Source organism: Ranitomeya imitator, chromosome 9 (assembly GCF_032444005.1).
Source record: "Ranitomeya imitator isolate aRanImi1 chromosome 9, aRanImi1.pri, whole genome shotgun sequence".
NCBI classification, from domain to species: domain Eukaryota; kingdom Metazoa; phylum Chordata; class Amphibia; order Anura; family Dendrobatidae; genus Ranitomeya; species Ranitomeya imitator.
In genome coordinates this window covers 25,173,882-25,187,697 of record NC_091290.1, presented here as the reverse complement: position 1 = coordinate 25,187,697, position 13,816 = coordinate 25,173,882, and the positions used below count along the sequence as shown (strand labels likewise).

The window sequence follows — 13,816 nt, the reverse complement described above, 5'->3', positions numbered from 1 at the left end:
GTATGTGGTAATCAACCTAACATATCCCTGATCTTTAACTCCAGTTTTATTTGTTGACCCATATAAAAGTTCTTGTCTGGGTGTACCCACTGCCCTGTTGTAACCCCTTCTTATACTCTTTTTGCTATAACCCCTATCCTGAAATCGTTCAGCCAAATCCTTGGCCTGAACTTGAAAATCAATAGGATCCGAGCAAATCCTCTTGGCACGGAGAAATTGGCCAATTGGAATGCCTCTGATGGTGGAGAGGGGGTGGGATGAGGTGGCATGTAAGAAGGAGTTTGTCGCAGTTGGTTTCCTGTACAGGTTGGTTTGAATCTGACCATTCGGGTCTACACTAATAGAGAGATCAAGGAATTCAACTACTCTACCAGCACGGAAGGTGAGGTTAATATTTAAATCATTGCTGTTGAGCTGAGTCATGAAGGAGTTGAGGTCATTGAGAGAACCTTCCCATATGAACCAAATGTCATCGATGAACCTCATCCAGCCTGAAACCAGGTTGGATAGAGGCATCGGTGAACATACGAATATCTCACGCTCCCACGCTCCAAGGAAAAGGTTGGCGTATGAGGGGGCACAACTGGCCCCCATCGCCGTACCCTGGAGCTGTAGGTACGTAGCGTTTTTGAAGATGAAAATGTTGTGTGTAAGAGCATAGCTCAGCAGCAACATAAGTAACTCCACCAAATCACGATCCATGCTGCTAGAATCCAAGAATAACCTCGTCGCTCGAAGCCCATCCTCATGACGGATGGATGTATATAAGGCTTCGACATCGGCGGTTACCATTACCGCCGAGTCACTGAGATGGATATTTTCAATGCGACGAAGGGCATCATTAGTGTCTTGAATATATGAAGATAATGTGCTGACCAAGGGCTTGAGATAATAATCAATAACCCTAGTGACAATTTCACATAAACCTCCACCCCCAGAAATAATTGGTCTCCCTGGCGGATCCACGGGGTCTTTGTGGATCTTCGGAATTAAATACAAGGTTGGTAATCTTGGGTGCATTTCTTTAATAATGTCCAAAAATTTTTTTGGGATAATGCCCCGAATAAAGGCATCATCCAGAATTTTAATCAATTCACTTTGGAAAGAGGGAGTTGGATTACTGGCTAGTTTCCGATAACAATTTCGATTATTCAACAATTTCATAGCCTGTCTCTCGTACATGACATTGGGCCAAATCACAATATTTCCACCCTTATCAGAGGGTTTGAACACCACATCGGTCAGATCCACTAAGGCATCAATGGCCTCCCTCTCACTCCTACTGCAATTAGAGCTGCCATATCCATTGCGACTTAAATTATCAATATCCCTAGCAACTAGTCTAGTAAAGACATCAACAGCAGGGCAAACACCGAGTGGAGGGAATTTTTTAGATTTGCCCAGCAAAGATGTAGGGAATTTGTGGCTTACCGATGCGGTGTTCTCCTCCTCAAGGGCTTCAAGGTTAGCCAATGCCTCCCTTTCATAGGCGGTTGGAAATAATTCGTCGAGTTCAGATCTGTAATGCATTTTCTGTAAGATTATTTTTCTCGAGAATAGATGGAGATCCTTAGTGGCTATGAACGGATCTAAATACCGAGAGGGAGAAAAGGTCAGTCCCTTAGCAAGGATTTTATGTTGTGTGTCTGTAAGGCAGTGATTAGATAAATTAATTACCTTAAATTTATCATCACGGTGTTTAGGAACTCTGGTGAAAATATCGGCTTGTTTTTTATACTCATTTTTTCTACCGCCAAATCTGGTGGTCATTTGAGGCCCATGATTTGTACTGGACGTACTTGCATCTGATGCAGATGAAATTGAATTAAATGATGATTTGCGATGTCTATCGAAATCCGTATTAACCTTTTTCCACTGCCATTTATAAATTTTATTTTCTTCATAATCTTTCATATCTCTCTGATATTTTTTTTGTTTTCGCTGACAAATATCGTTTTCCCATTTATCGAGATCCTTATTAAACTCATTGGACCATGTTTCAAGATTCTCCTTAGTAATGTCTTTTTTCATTAATTCCTCTAATCTTTCCAATTCGGATTCAATCTCAGATATCACCTGTACATTGCTCTCAATGATGATCCTGAGGAACTCTAGAGAACATGAAGTGGCAGCATTAGACCACCTTTTGATCAATTTTTCATCTTTTAAATCAAATGTAGGGAACAACTGCACCCGCAAACCTCTGGGTATAATCTCATGGTCAACATAATTCTGCAACGCAGTCCTCGTCCACCAAAATCTCGTTTTCTTGAACATAGCGTTTTTATACTTTCTGAAAATCTCTTGATCTGACACAGATGAATCAACATTAGAAGCGGAGGCATTAGTGGTAAATATATTAGTAGCTTTCTTACGCCAGACCGATTCTCTAGCTTTATAATCCATCCTATAATAGCGGACTGTCTGTTTGAAAACAGAAATCAGATGAGCATACATATTAGTCCATATATGATATATACAAGAACACATTCAAAATTTATGAGCACATAAGGACCCCTCACAAAACAATAAGAGAGATCACATGAATGTATAGTTCGAAAAACATGAAAATTTTTATTGAAACACATACAATATATAAAAAATCCTCAACCAAATAAATAGGTCATAAAGTTAAAAATACCTCCGATCTATAGAAACAGCAAGTCTCATGAAATGATATAAACAAATACCTAAAACATGGGTGTTCGTGGTGGCGATCTGGGTAGATTGTTAGCACAGACTGAGAGCCGTTGGATATACAGGTTGGGCACCATGACCCCGCAGGGTCTGAATGAAAACTTGGGATTTGGTGCCTTTTTATAGTTCTGTGGCGCTGCCAGATCCATCTTTTCATTCTAATTTTCCTCATCTGACACAGTTTTATGGGCTTTGGGTTGTTTTTAACATCACTTTTCTTAATATCGTTATTGTTTGTTTTTATAGAACATCTCAGCTATATCATCCATTTCAGATTGATCACCTATGACTGTTCATCATGATTACATCGCATTATGGATTTTGGGATCGGCACTGCTCCAACTGCCTTGCCAGATTACCATTTGATATTGCCAATAAGGACTATACTCGCAGCGGTAATGCTGTAAGAATTTTTATACAGACTATCAGCCTGGATACATGGACTCTCTGGCCTTGGATGTTTCATTATCACTTTCTTTATTATAACAAATGTTTTTGTTTTGTCATTTGTATTGTTACATCCATGTTATATCTATGGTATTTATTGCCCATTTAGGCACTCACACTTATTCACTGGTAGTGCGCATGCGCCTTTTGGTCCCCGCTGGATTCTCCCCCTGTCGGCTCAGGGCTCCTCGGCGCTCTCGCTCGGCTTACGCTGGGTCAGTGTGCCGGGTTGCTCACCGCCGCCGGAGGGTGGATCCTTGTGGCGTGTGGATCACGACAGCGCATGCGCCGTTTACACCAGTTCAATTCCTACATATATTTTAGTTCTGCAGCCCATATAGTGGATGCGGATTCTCATCACAGCCGCACAACATGTGCACATTTATATTTCAATTGCGGCGTCTTATTACGTGTTTACATAGCGTACGCTTGCGCACTAAAGCACCGAGTCTTTGTAGTTCGGCTATGACGCGTCCTGGTATCCAGGCTACAACCCCACGTGGGTATAATGCGGTCATTTCCCCTGTCTCCAATTCTCGTGAGCAGCATTCTAACTTCTGATTGGGTGGTATTAGGTTAAATACATGCCCATCTCCTGCCTGTATACACGCCCCCGGAAGAAGATATTCTATCGAAACGCGCGTCGGGCAGTCAGCTTGTCCTGTGCTCTGATTCATGTGGTAATTATTATTCTATCTCCTGCTTGGGATTTATATTTGGTGGCCGTTGGGGCACTTAAGGGGAGTGTTTGTAGTCATAATATGGGTTTGACACTACACAATTTGTATGAGTAGATATCGGGGTTATCCAGCATAGGTTGTACCTGATATATAGACTCCGCTCTTTTGCAGCGGCGGTAGCATTTTTTGCATCGCAGCACATTTATAGGGTTTGCCTTTGCTATTGTTACCATCTAGCGATATTGCTTGATTATTAAATAGTTACTTTTCTCCTCCCCTATGCATATAGTTAGTATGCTTTGTACAAATATGCAGCTCCAATGGCGATTTATTGGCACATTTGTAGCGCCATCTTGCACAGTTATTATTATACTATCTTAGTACTTATATAGATATTATATATTAGTGTTTATACACTCCTTTTTTGGGTACTTTGGTAGCAATAGTGTGCTTTTTCACATATACATATTTTTAGTAATTCTTCCCGAACGTAGGTTTTGTACTTACCACAATCATTATGCTATTACTTAGGCCAACTACTATTTAGGAGGGCCATTTATAAGCAATGTTTTAGGTATTTGTTTATATCATTTCATGAGACTTGCTGTTTCTATAGATCGGAGGTATTTTTAACTTTATGACCTATTTATTTGGTTGAGGATTTTTTATATATTGTATGTGTTTCAATAAAAATTTTCATGTTTTTCGAACTATACATTCATGTGATCTCTCTTATTGTTTTGTGAGGGGTCCTTATGTGCTCAACCAACCAAAGTAGCCTGAATCCATCACAAAATATATTTTTATAATATACAAATAACCCGAAAAGTGCAAAAGAAAACTTTTCGAAAACCAGATGGGCACAATATGCAGAACACCGGGGAAAGTACAATCAATGGAAAAGAATAAATGGAAAAAAGTTGCAAAATTTTTTTTTTGCTCAAAACTTTTGCAACATTTCAAGCGCTTTTAAGCCACAATTCTGGAAAATAAAACTACTTGATGAATTGGGACCAAAGTTTTTAAAAAGTTGCTGAACTTTCATTATACAATACTACTGCACAGACAAAAAAATATATATATATATATACTGTATAAATAAAATATGTGCATGGCTGTGAGTTTATTAAAGGGAACCTGTCACCTGAATTTGGCGGGACTGGTTTTGGGTCATATGGGCGGAGTTTTCGGGTGTTTGATTCACCCTTTCCTTACCCGCTGGCTGCATGCTGGCTGCAATATTGGATTGAAGTTCATTCTCTGTCCTCCATAGTACACGCCTGCACAAGGCAAGATTGATTTGCGCAGGCGTGTACTATGGAGGACAGAGAATGAACTTCAATCCAATATTGCAGCCAGCATGCAGCCAGCGGGTAAGGAAAGGGTGAATCAAACACCCGAAAACTCCGCCCATATGACCGAAAACCAGTCCCGCCAAATTCAGGTGACAGAGTCCCTTTAATGCTTTATGATCAAGGCACCCTTTTGCAAGATGAGCACAAAATATAAATTATCTGCAAAGTGACAGAAGACTACTTTAAGGCCCGAGGGCATTTTGTTAATTTGTGCTGCCTCATAATTTTACCATAAGTGTTACCATAGTCTTCCACGTTTTGGTTCTCTTAGTTATTATCTTGGGTGACACCAGAAGTATTTGACCTACTGGAGAAAACATCTTTCCTTTCTTTACATAGTGATTTTTTTTTTACCACTGTTATATGCGATTGTAACCACTTGGGGGCAGCGGTGAGTTCACTGTATTGTCTATGGGCTGTGATAATACCATGGACCGAACCAGGGACTCTGCTTTCTGTGCTGCGGTCAGTCATGTTATCCACTTAATTCTCCTTTACTCTCTGTATAAAATGAAACTGTGATTGTGATTATTTATTGATACAATGTGTATTTAATGTCACGCCATGAAATTCCTAAACGATTTTACTTTATAAAAGGGCGGTCAGTATAAGCCGGCCAGGGACAAGGCTTTTCTTGGAGTCACCGGGTGTAACTGTGGAGCGTTGTACATATAGATGATATTCATACATATATACTGTCATTAACCGTATGCAATAAAACGCGGAGCTGCTGAAAACATCGAGTCTTTGTCTCATCATTCCCCTAAGGCTACTTTCACACTAGCGTTAACTGCAATCCGTCACAATGCGTCGTTTTGCAGAAAAAACGCATCCTGCAAAAGTGTTTGCAGGATGCGTTTTTTCTCCATTGACTAACATTACGCGACGCATTGCGACGGATTGCCACACGTCGCAACCGTCGCGCGACGGTTGCGCCGTTTTTCGGCCAACCGTCGGCCGCAAAAAACGTTCCATGTAACATTTTTTGCAGCCGACGGACCGTCTTTTCCGACCGCGCATGCGCGGCCGGAACTCCTCCCCCACCTCCCCGCACCTCACAATGGGGCAGCGGATGCGCTGAAAAGCAGCATCCGCTGCACCCGTTGTGCGGCGGAGGCAACGCTAGCGTCGGTAACCTCGGCCCGACGCACTGCGACGGGCCGGGCCCGACGCTAGTGTGAAAGAAGCCTTATGCCCATCGATTCTGCACCGAGGAGACCCAAACACAGAAAAGGGCAGAAATGATAATATGTGCAGGGGTTGCAATTACAACCAGGTGCTGGAGTATAGGGCCCAAAAGTTCCTTTACCCCATATGAAATGACTATTAAAAGACATGTTGGGTGGAGGCCCTGGTGAAAATTTTGCATTGGGGCCCACAAGCGTCATGACCATCTGATATTTTTTGGGGGCAACCCTACCCTCCTCCAACAGATGCAGTCAGGCATTTAGAATTTCACTGCCCAATTCCCCCCACTATCCTCCATGGGAGCTCGGGCTCATTCACTTCAGTGATTTTACTCCACAAAAAAAAAAAAAAAAGAGTTATCAGTTTTTGATCAGTCTCAGGATTTATAATCGGGGTTTCATCAGTTTTTCTCAGACACACAATAACGTGTCCATATAGTGGACGGCTGCCTCGGCATCCATCCTCACTGTGTCTACTTTCAGGCACAGACTTCTGAGAATATGCGCTCACGGACAGTACCCATTATGTGGTTGATCACTGCGCCAAGGTTGGGTTTTTTTTGCAGATCAAGTGCCACACCGAAAAAAAAAATAGAGGATTTTTTTTTTTTTTTTATTCCATTCTGGGATCAAACTCGCTCATCCGAGCCTATAGGTCCTAGAAATAACGGAGTGGCACAGGGCAGCCATCCTAGTGATGTCCTGTTCTCGTGGATCGGAGACGCCAGCGGCCATTTTCCTGAAGTGGCTTGTCCTTCATTCTTGCGGAGTTGCTCCGTCACCTTTTACCCTTTCATTTATACTGACTCCTTCCTAGGATGAGTCTCTTCTTCTAACAGCTTCTGGATTTCAAAAGAATGAAGTGGATAAACGACAGGACATAAGCTGGATCATGCACACAGCAATGTCAGTTTGATAATGCTGCGCTCTATATTCTTTTTATGGGGCCGATTGTGGTGCAGAATCCGCCAAAACAAGATGCTGTGTGCACAAAGCCCGATGTCCAGGCAGAATCCACCAGAACAAGATGCTGTGTGCACAAAGCCCGATGTCCGGGCAGAATCCGCCAGAACAAGATGCTGTGTGCACAAAGTCCGATGTCCAGGCAGAATCCGCCAGAACAAGATGCTGTGTGCACAAAGCCCAATGTCTGGGCAGAATCCGCCAGAACAAGATGCTGTGTGCACAAAGCCCGATGTCCGGGCAGAATCCGCCAGAACAAGATGCTGTGTGCACAAAGCCCGATGTCCGGGCAGAATCCGCCAGAACAAGATGCTGTGTGCACAAAGCCCGATGTCCGGGCAGAATCCGCCAGAACAAGATGCTGTGTGCACAAAGCCCGATGTCCAGGCAGAATCCGCCAGAACAAGATGCTGTGTGCACAAAGCCCGATGTCCGGGCAGAATCTGCCAGAACAAGATGCTGTGTGCACAAAGCCCGATGTCCGGGCAGAATCCGCCAGAACAAGATGCTGTGTGCACAAAGCCCGATGTCCGGGCAGAATCCGCCAGAACAAGATGCTGTGTGCACAAAGTCCGATGTCTGGGCAGAATCCAACAGAACAAGATGCTGTGTGCACAAAGCCCGATGTCTGGGCAGAATCCGCCAGAACAAGATGCTGTGTGCACAAAACCCAATGTCTGGGCAGAATCCGCCAGAACAAGATGCTGGGTGCACAAAGCCCGATGGTAAAAACTGACGCTGACGAAAATAGATCCATTTTATGATTATGAGAAAAATCAGCGATGAGCACTTAGGTCGCCCTAAACTGCTGCAGTCCTTGAAACCTTAGTGGAAGAATCACTTCATTTTGCAGGAAAACAGCTTTATCGAGCTTTTCAATGGCCACTCATGTGAGCAAGTTCGCTTTGTGTGATCGCATCCTTAGTCTATGCTCCCGCGTAGGGCGAATTTTGCATTTTTTTGTGCTGAAAATCTGCATTTAAGTTCAGGCAAAGTGAATGGGATTCTCCTGAAAACTCATGTCCACTTTGTGTTTAAAGGGACCCCGTCATCTAATTCTTCCTGCCCTGCTCTGCCCCGTCTTGTCTTACCCCACACTGGCAGATCTTTTGGCATGAAAATGTCACAAAATATTTGTACAAAGTATTTTACCCCAGACTGTGCTGTAATTTCTGAATGATTGGTCCAGCATAAGGCATCATTCAGACATTTTATTTTTTTTGTCTACGAGAAAAATCGGACAAATTATTCTGATTAGTTTCATCAGAATGTGGTAATAGTGTCATTCGAAGAAATTCATAAAACAAAAAAATCTCTGCCTTCTCCAATCTAACAGTCCGCGAAAATCAGAGGGCACTTGGATGCCACCGGAGTGCAGTTCAAATTTTTTCAAGGGCCCATTGACCTGCACAGCTGATTTTCATGAGACCCTTGGATCAAAATAGGACATGTCTCCGATATTTTCCGCAAACCACTTAGTCCAATGAATAAAAAAAAAAGAGATGGACTTGTGAATGGCCCAATAGATTATCATAAGTATGAGTGCTATCCGTGAAAAAACAGGATAGCACTCAGTTGCGAAAATCAGACGTCTGAATGAGGCATAAAACATGCCTGGCTTCAATAACAGCAGCCAATTTCAAATTCTTACTGCTTGTGGGGTTCGGGCAACAGGAATCAGAGGAAAGGCTCCCAATATTAAAGATGATGTATAGCAGTGTATTTCTGGTGTGTGTGTCCCCTATAAGCTTTTATGGGGAGCAGGGCTGGACTGGCCATCTGGCAATTCTGGTAAATGCCAGAAGGGCCTGTCTGGTCATGAGCTGCCTTCTCTGATACGTTGTTAACAGAATCAGTGATCTCAAGATACCCATACTGGTAAGAGTTGTGATGGAGCACAAAGTCGCTGACTCCGTAACTTACCCCAGCAGCCACGGGTATCATTAGAAATATTGGTCTTATAGAAAATCTTCCTTTCCTCCTTCCAGGGTAATATTAGTAATATATCCCATCTGGTTCATGGGGACGGGGACAACATGGGCCTGTGTGATTGCAAATGCCAGGACTGAATTTCAGCCCCAGTCCGTACCTGCTGGGGAGCCTGAAAAATACATAGAAACAAATATAATTATGGTATATATACCACATTATATATATATATATATATATATATATATATATATATATATACATACATATATATATATATATATATATATATATATATACAGTACAGACCAAAAGTTTGGACACACCTTCTCATTTAAAGATTTTTCTGTATTTTCATGACTATGAGAATTGTACATTCACACTGAAGGCATCAAATCTATGAATTAACACATGTGGAATTATATACTTAACAAAAAAGTGTGAAGCAACTGAAAATATGTCTTATATTCTAGGTTCTTCAAAGTAGCCACCTTTTGCTTTGATGACTGCTTTGCACACTCTTGGCATTCTCTTGATGAGCTTCAAGAGGGAGTCACCGGGAATGGTCTTCCAACAATCTTGAAGGAGTTCCCAGAGATGTTTAGCACTTGTTGGTTCTTTTGCCTTCACTCTTCGGTCCAGCTCACCCCAAACCATCTCGATTGGGTTCAGGTCTGGTGACTGTGGAGGCCAGGTCATCTGGGGTAGCACCCCATCACTCTCCTTCTTGGTCAAATAGCCCTTACACAGCCTGGAGGTGTGTTTGGGGTCATTGTCCTGTTGAAAAATAAATGATGGTCCAACTAAACGCAAACCGGATGGAATAGCATGCCGCTGCAAGATGCTGTGGTAGCCATGCTGGTTCAGTATGCCTTCAATATTGAATAAATCCCCAACAGTGTCACCTACAAAGCCCCCCACACCATCACACCTCCTCCTCCATGCATCACGGTGGGAACCAGGCATGTAGAGTCCATCCGTTCACCTTTTCTGCATCACACAAAGACACAGTGGTTGGAACCAAAGATCTCATATTTGGACTCATCAGACGAAAGCACAGATTTCCACTGGTCTAATGTCCATTCCTTGTGTTCTTTAGCCCAAACAAGTCCCTTCTGCTTGTTGCCTGTCCTTAGCAGTGGTTTCCTAGCAGCTATTTTACCATGATATTTTCAGTAGTTTCACACCTTTTTGTTAAGTATATAATTGGTCTGTACTGCATACACATATATAAGCATTATTGCACATTACCTGTTAGCAAGCTTTGCCACACTACTTTGCTTGCATATCTCATTGTAGACTTCTTCTACATTGAATCAATGGGGAAAATCGATACCAAATCTGTGCCCAGATAAGCCCTGATGTGCAGCAGATCTAAAAAACCCACATCAGTGGTGAAATTCTGCAGCAAAGCAGATCCAATGCTGCACAATAACCTGTGCTCCTGCCTGTGGAGGAGAGGTTGGAAAATGCAGGTAAAATCTGTGACAGGTCAGTGTACCTGGGGGGCTCTGGGATGGGGGCTGCAATCTCTTGGGGGGCACTGGTGTGGATTCTGCCTCTCGGTGCACTGGTTTATTTGGAGGTGACCTGAGTCCTATGAGGCAGATGGATCCTGTATTTGGGGGCTGCAGCCCCTCTCTCAGCGCTCTCTGCCCCATCATCACTACTGGGAGCACTGGGATGACTGGGAGGAGGCAGCTGCTCCTGACATTGCCGGAATAATTCCGCTTCCGCTGGCAGCAGAGCTCAGCCTCCCTCCTCCCTGCAGTCACCCAGCAAACATGGCCACGTCCCCCCAAAAGTCTCCCTCTACCCCCAAATCACCGACCCCCAAGTCTCCCCCGTCCAGGAAGAAAGACGACTCCTTCCTGGGAAAACTCGGAGGAACTTTAGCCAGAAGGAAAAAAGCCAAAGAAGGTAAGAAGCTGCTACAATGTAACAGAGCAGCCGCTGTGTGCAGCACATCCCTCCTGTACTGGGTGCAGAGCATCGCAGGACACTCACTGTCCTGGGACACTGCAGCAGGAGGTGGGAGACAGACTGGGAACCTCGGTGGTCTTCATCCCCCACTGACACCCACCTGGGAGCATCGGGGAAGGCTGCACCGAGAGTGAAGGAATGTGAGATCTGCTCGGGCCACTGGGCCGGACCCTCCCTGTCTGTATCCTGGGGCCGAAGGCAGAATCCATAGAAAGCAGCAGGAATGTGCCAGAAATGTCTGATGGAACCTGTCCACAGCTCAGGTGTAGAAATATATTATATTATACAAATATAAGCAGAAATATGTCTCTATTTACACACAGTGTTTATATCCACAAACAGTGACTTTCTACATACATTATTTATTTCCTGCTGATCCTGAGTTATTTCTTGTGTTATACCCCAGAGCTGCACTCACTATTCTGCTGGTGCAGTCACTGTGTACATACATTACATTACTGATCCTGAGTTACATCCTGTATTATACCCCAGAGCTGCACTCACTATTCTGCTGGTGCAGTCACTGTGTACATACATTGCATTACTGATCCTGAGTTACATCCTGTATTATACCCCAGAGCTGCACTCACTATTCTGCTGGTGCAGTCACTGTGTACATACATTGCATTACTGATCCTGAGTTACATCCTGTATTATACCCCAGAGCTGCACTCACTATTCTGCTGGTGCAGTCACTGTGTACATACATTGCATTTCTGATCCTGAGTTGCATCCTGTATTATACTCTAGAGCTGCACTCACTATTCTGCTGGTGCAGTCACTGTGTACATACATTACATTACTGATCCTGAGTTACATCCTGTATTATACCCCAGAGCTGCACTCACTATTCTGCTGGTGCAGTCACTGTGTACATACATTACATTACTGATCCTGAGTTACATCCTGTATTATACCCCAGAGCTGCACTCACTATTCTGCTGGTGCAGTCACTGTGTACATACATTACATTACTGATCCTGAGTTACATCCTGTATTCAGAGGCGTAGCTAGAGCTTTTGCCGCCCGGGGCTGTTCCCGAGTTTGGCGCCCCCCCCGGCTCAATACACACAAAGGTTACCAAAAATGGTTTTCCTGTTTTGTAGAACTTAAACTGGGCCTAATGGTGTCACCCCCACATGCCACACCTGTGACTTAATACCACCACACCATGACCAGGCCACATAGTGACCGAATAATACTACATACAAGGGACAAATACCACAACACCATTTCCAGACCACATATTACCACCACATAGTGACTGAATACTACAATACTGATCAGTAATAAAAAAAAACCCACAATACTATCACCATAAGTGCCAGTATTCACAGGAGATCTGTACTTAGTATGCAGTGTCTGTGTAGAGGTAATACAGAGATCACTGGTGACATTATACACAGGACCTCTATATAGTATACAGTGTATAGTGTCAGTGTATAGGTAACACTGACTCACCAGTGACGTCTCTAGGTGAAGTCCTTCATCTTTCATCCAGCACAGACCGCCATCATTCCTTCCAGCCAGGACTCGTTTCTGCAGGAAATAACACATTTATCTCGAGCTCCGCTTGCAGAACACATTACTTAATTTTTCACAACTTCTACATTACATCACATGAAGAAAAAAAGGTGATGTAGTGTCACTCTGCACAGTAACAGGACCGCCCCCCCATTTAAAACAGTATACTCAAAAAATAAAATAAATACATCACTGCAGTAATAATATCCCTTAATTATCCCCTATGGTAACACTATTCCCCACCCTGGCCCCGTTTATCTCATTCCTGGCTCCAGCCATATGTTCTCGCATCCTGCCCTCATGAGTATCCATTCTACCCCATATGATCTCCCCATCCTGCCCCACCAGCCTCCATCGTATCCATCCTGCCCCATGATCCAATCCTGCCCCGTGTCTCCAATCATGCCCCGTGTCTGCATTCTGCCCATGCCTCAAGTCCTGCCCCCAGTGTGTCCAGCATATTACCCCCATGTTGTCCAGCAATCTGCCACAGTGTGTCCAGCATATTACCCCAATGTTGTCCAGCAATCTGCCCCAGTGTGTCCAGCATATTACCCCCAGTGTGTCCAGCAATCTGCCCCAGTATGTCCAGCACTGCCCCCAGTGTGTCCAGCAATCTGCCCCAGTGTCCAGCCTTTCCCCAGTGTGTCCAGCAGTCTGCCCCAGTGTGTCCAGCATATTACCCCCAGTGTCCAGCATTGCCCCAGTATGTCCAGCATATTACCCCCAGTGTGTCCAGCAATCTGCCCCAGTGTCCAGCATTGCCCCAGTGTGTCCAGAAGTCTGCCCCAGGGTCTCCAGCATTGCCTCAATGTGTCCAGAAATCTGCCCCATGGTCTCCAGTATTCAGTGTGTCCAGCATTCTGCCCCATGGTCTCCATGATTGCCCCAGTGTGTCCAGCATTCTGCCCCATGGTCTCCAGTATTGCCCCAGTGTGTCCAGCAATCTGCCCCATGGTCTCCAGTATTGCCCCAGTGTGTCCAGCATTCTGCCCCAGGGTCTCCAGTATTGCCCCAGTGTGTCCAGCATTCTGCCCCATGGTCTCCAGTA

The 13,816-nt window shown here is 44.1% G+C and overlaps 2 protein-coding genes across 3 annotated transcripts in view; one reads left to right on the top strand and one right to left on the bottom strand.

The window, feature by feature from the left end:
* DKK3 (dickkopf WNT signaling pathway inhibitor 3) overlaps nucleotides 1-12,776 on the bottom strand; it is a 413,056-nt gene extending 400,280 nt beyond the window's left edge. For both annotated transcript variants that reach the window (XM_069740188.1, XM_069740190.1), the window contains exon 1: nucleotides 12,703-12,776. In XM_069740188.1, coding sequence (XP_069596289.1) covers nucleotides 12,703-12,738 — 36 coding nt within the window. In that variant the 5' untranslated portion in view covers nucleotides 12,739-12,776. The remainder of the gene's footprint in view (nucleotides 1-12,702) is intronic.
* The window catches only part of PARVA (parvin alpha), a 66,631-nt gene continuing 63,811 nt past the window's right edge, over nucleotides 10,997-13,816 (top strand). Inside the window, exon 1 of the mRNA XM_069740193.1 lies at nucleotides 10,997-11,178. Coding sequence (XP_069596294.1) covers nucleotides 11,043-11,178 — 136 coding nt within the window. The 5' untranslated portion in view covers nucleotides 10,997-11,042. The remainder of the gene's footprint in view (nucleotides 11,179-13,816) is intronic.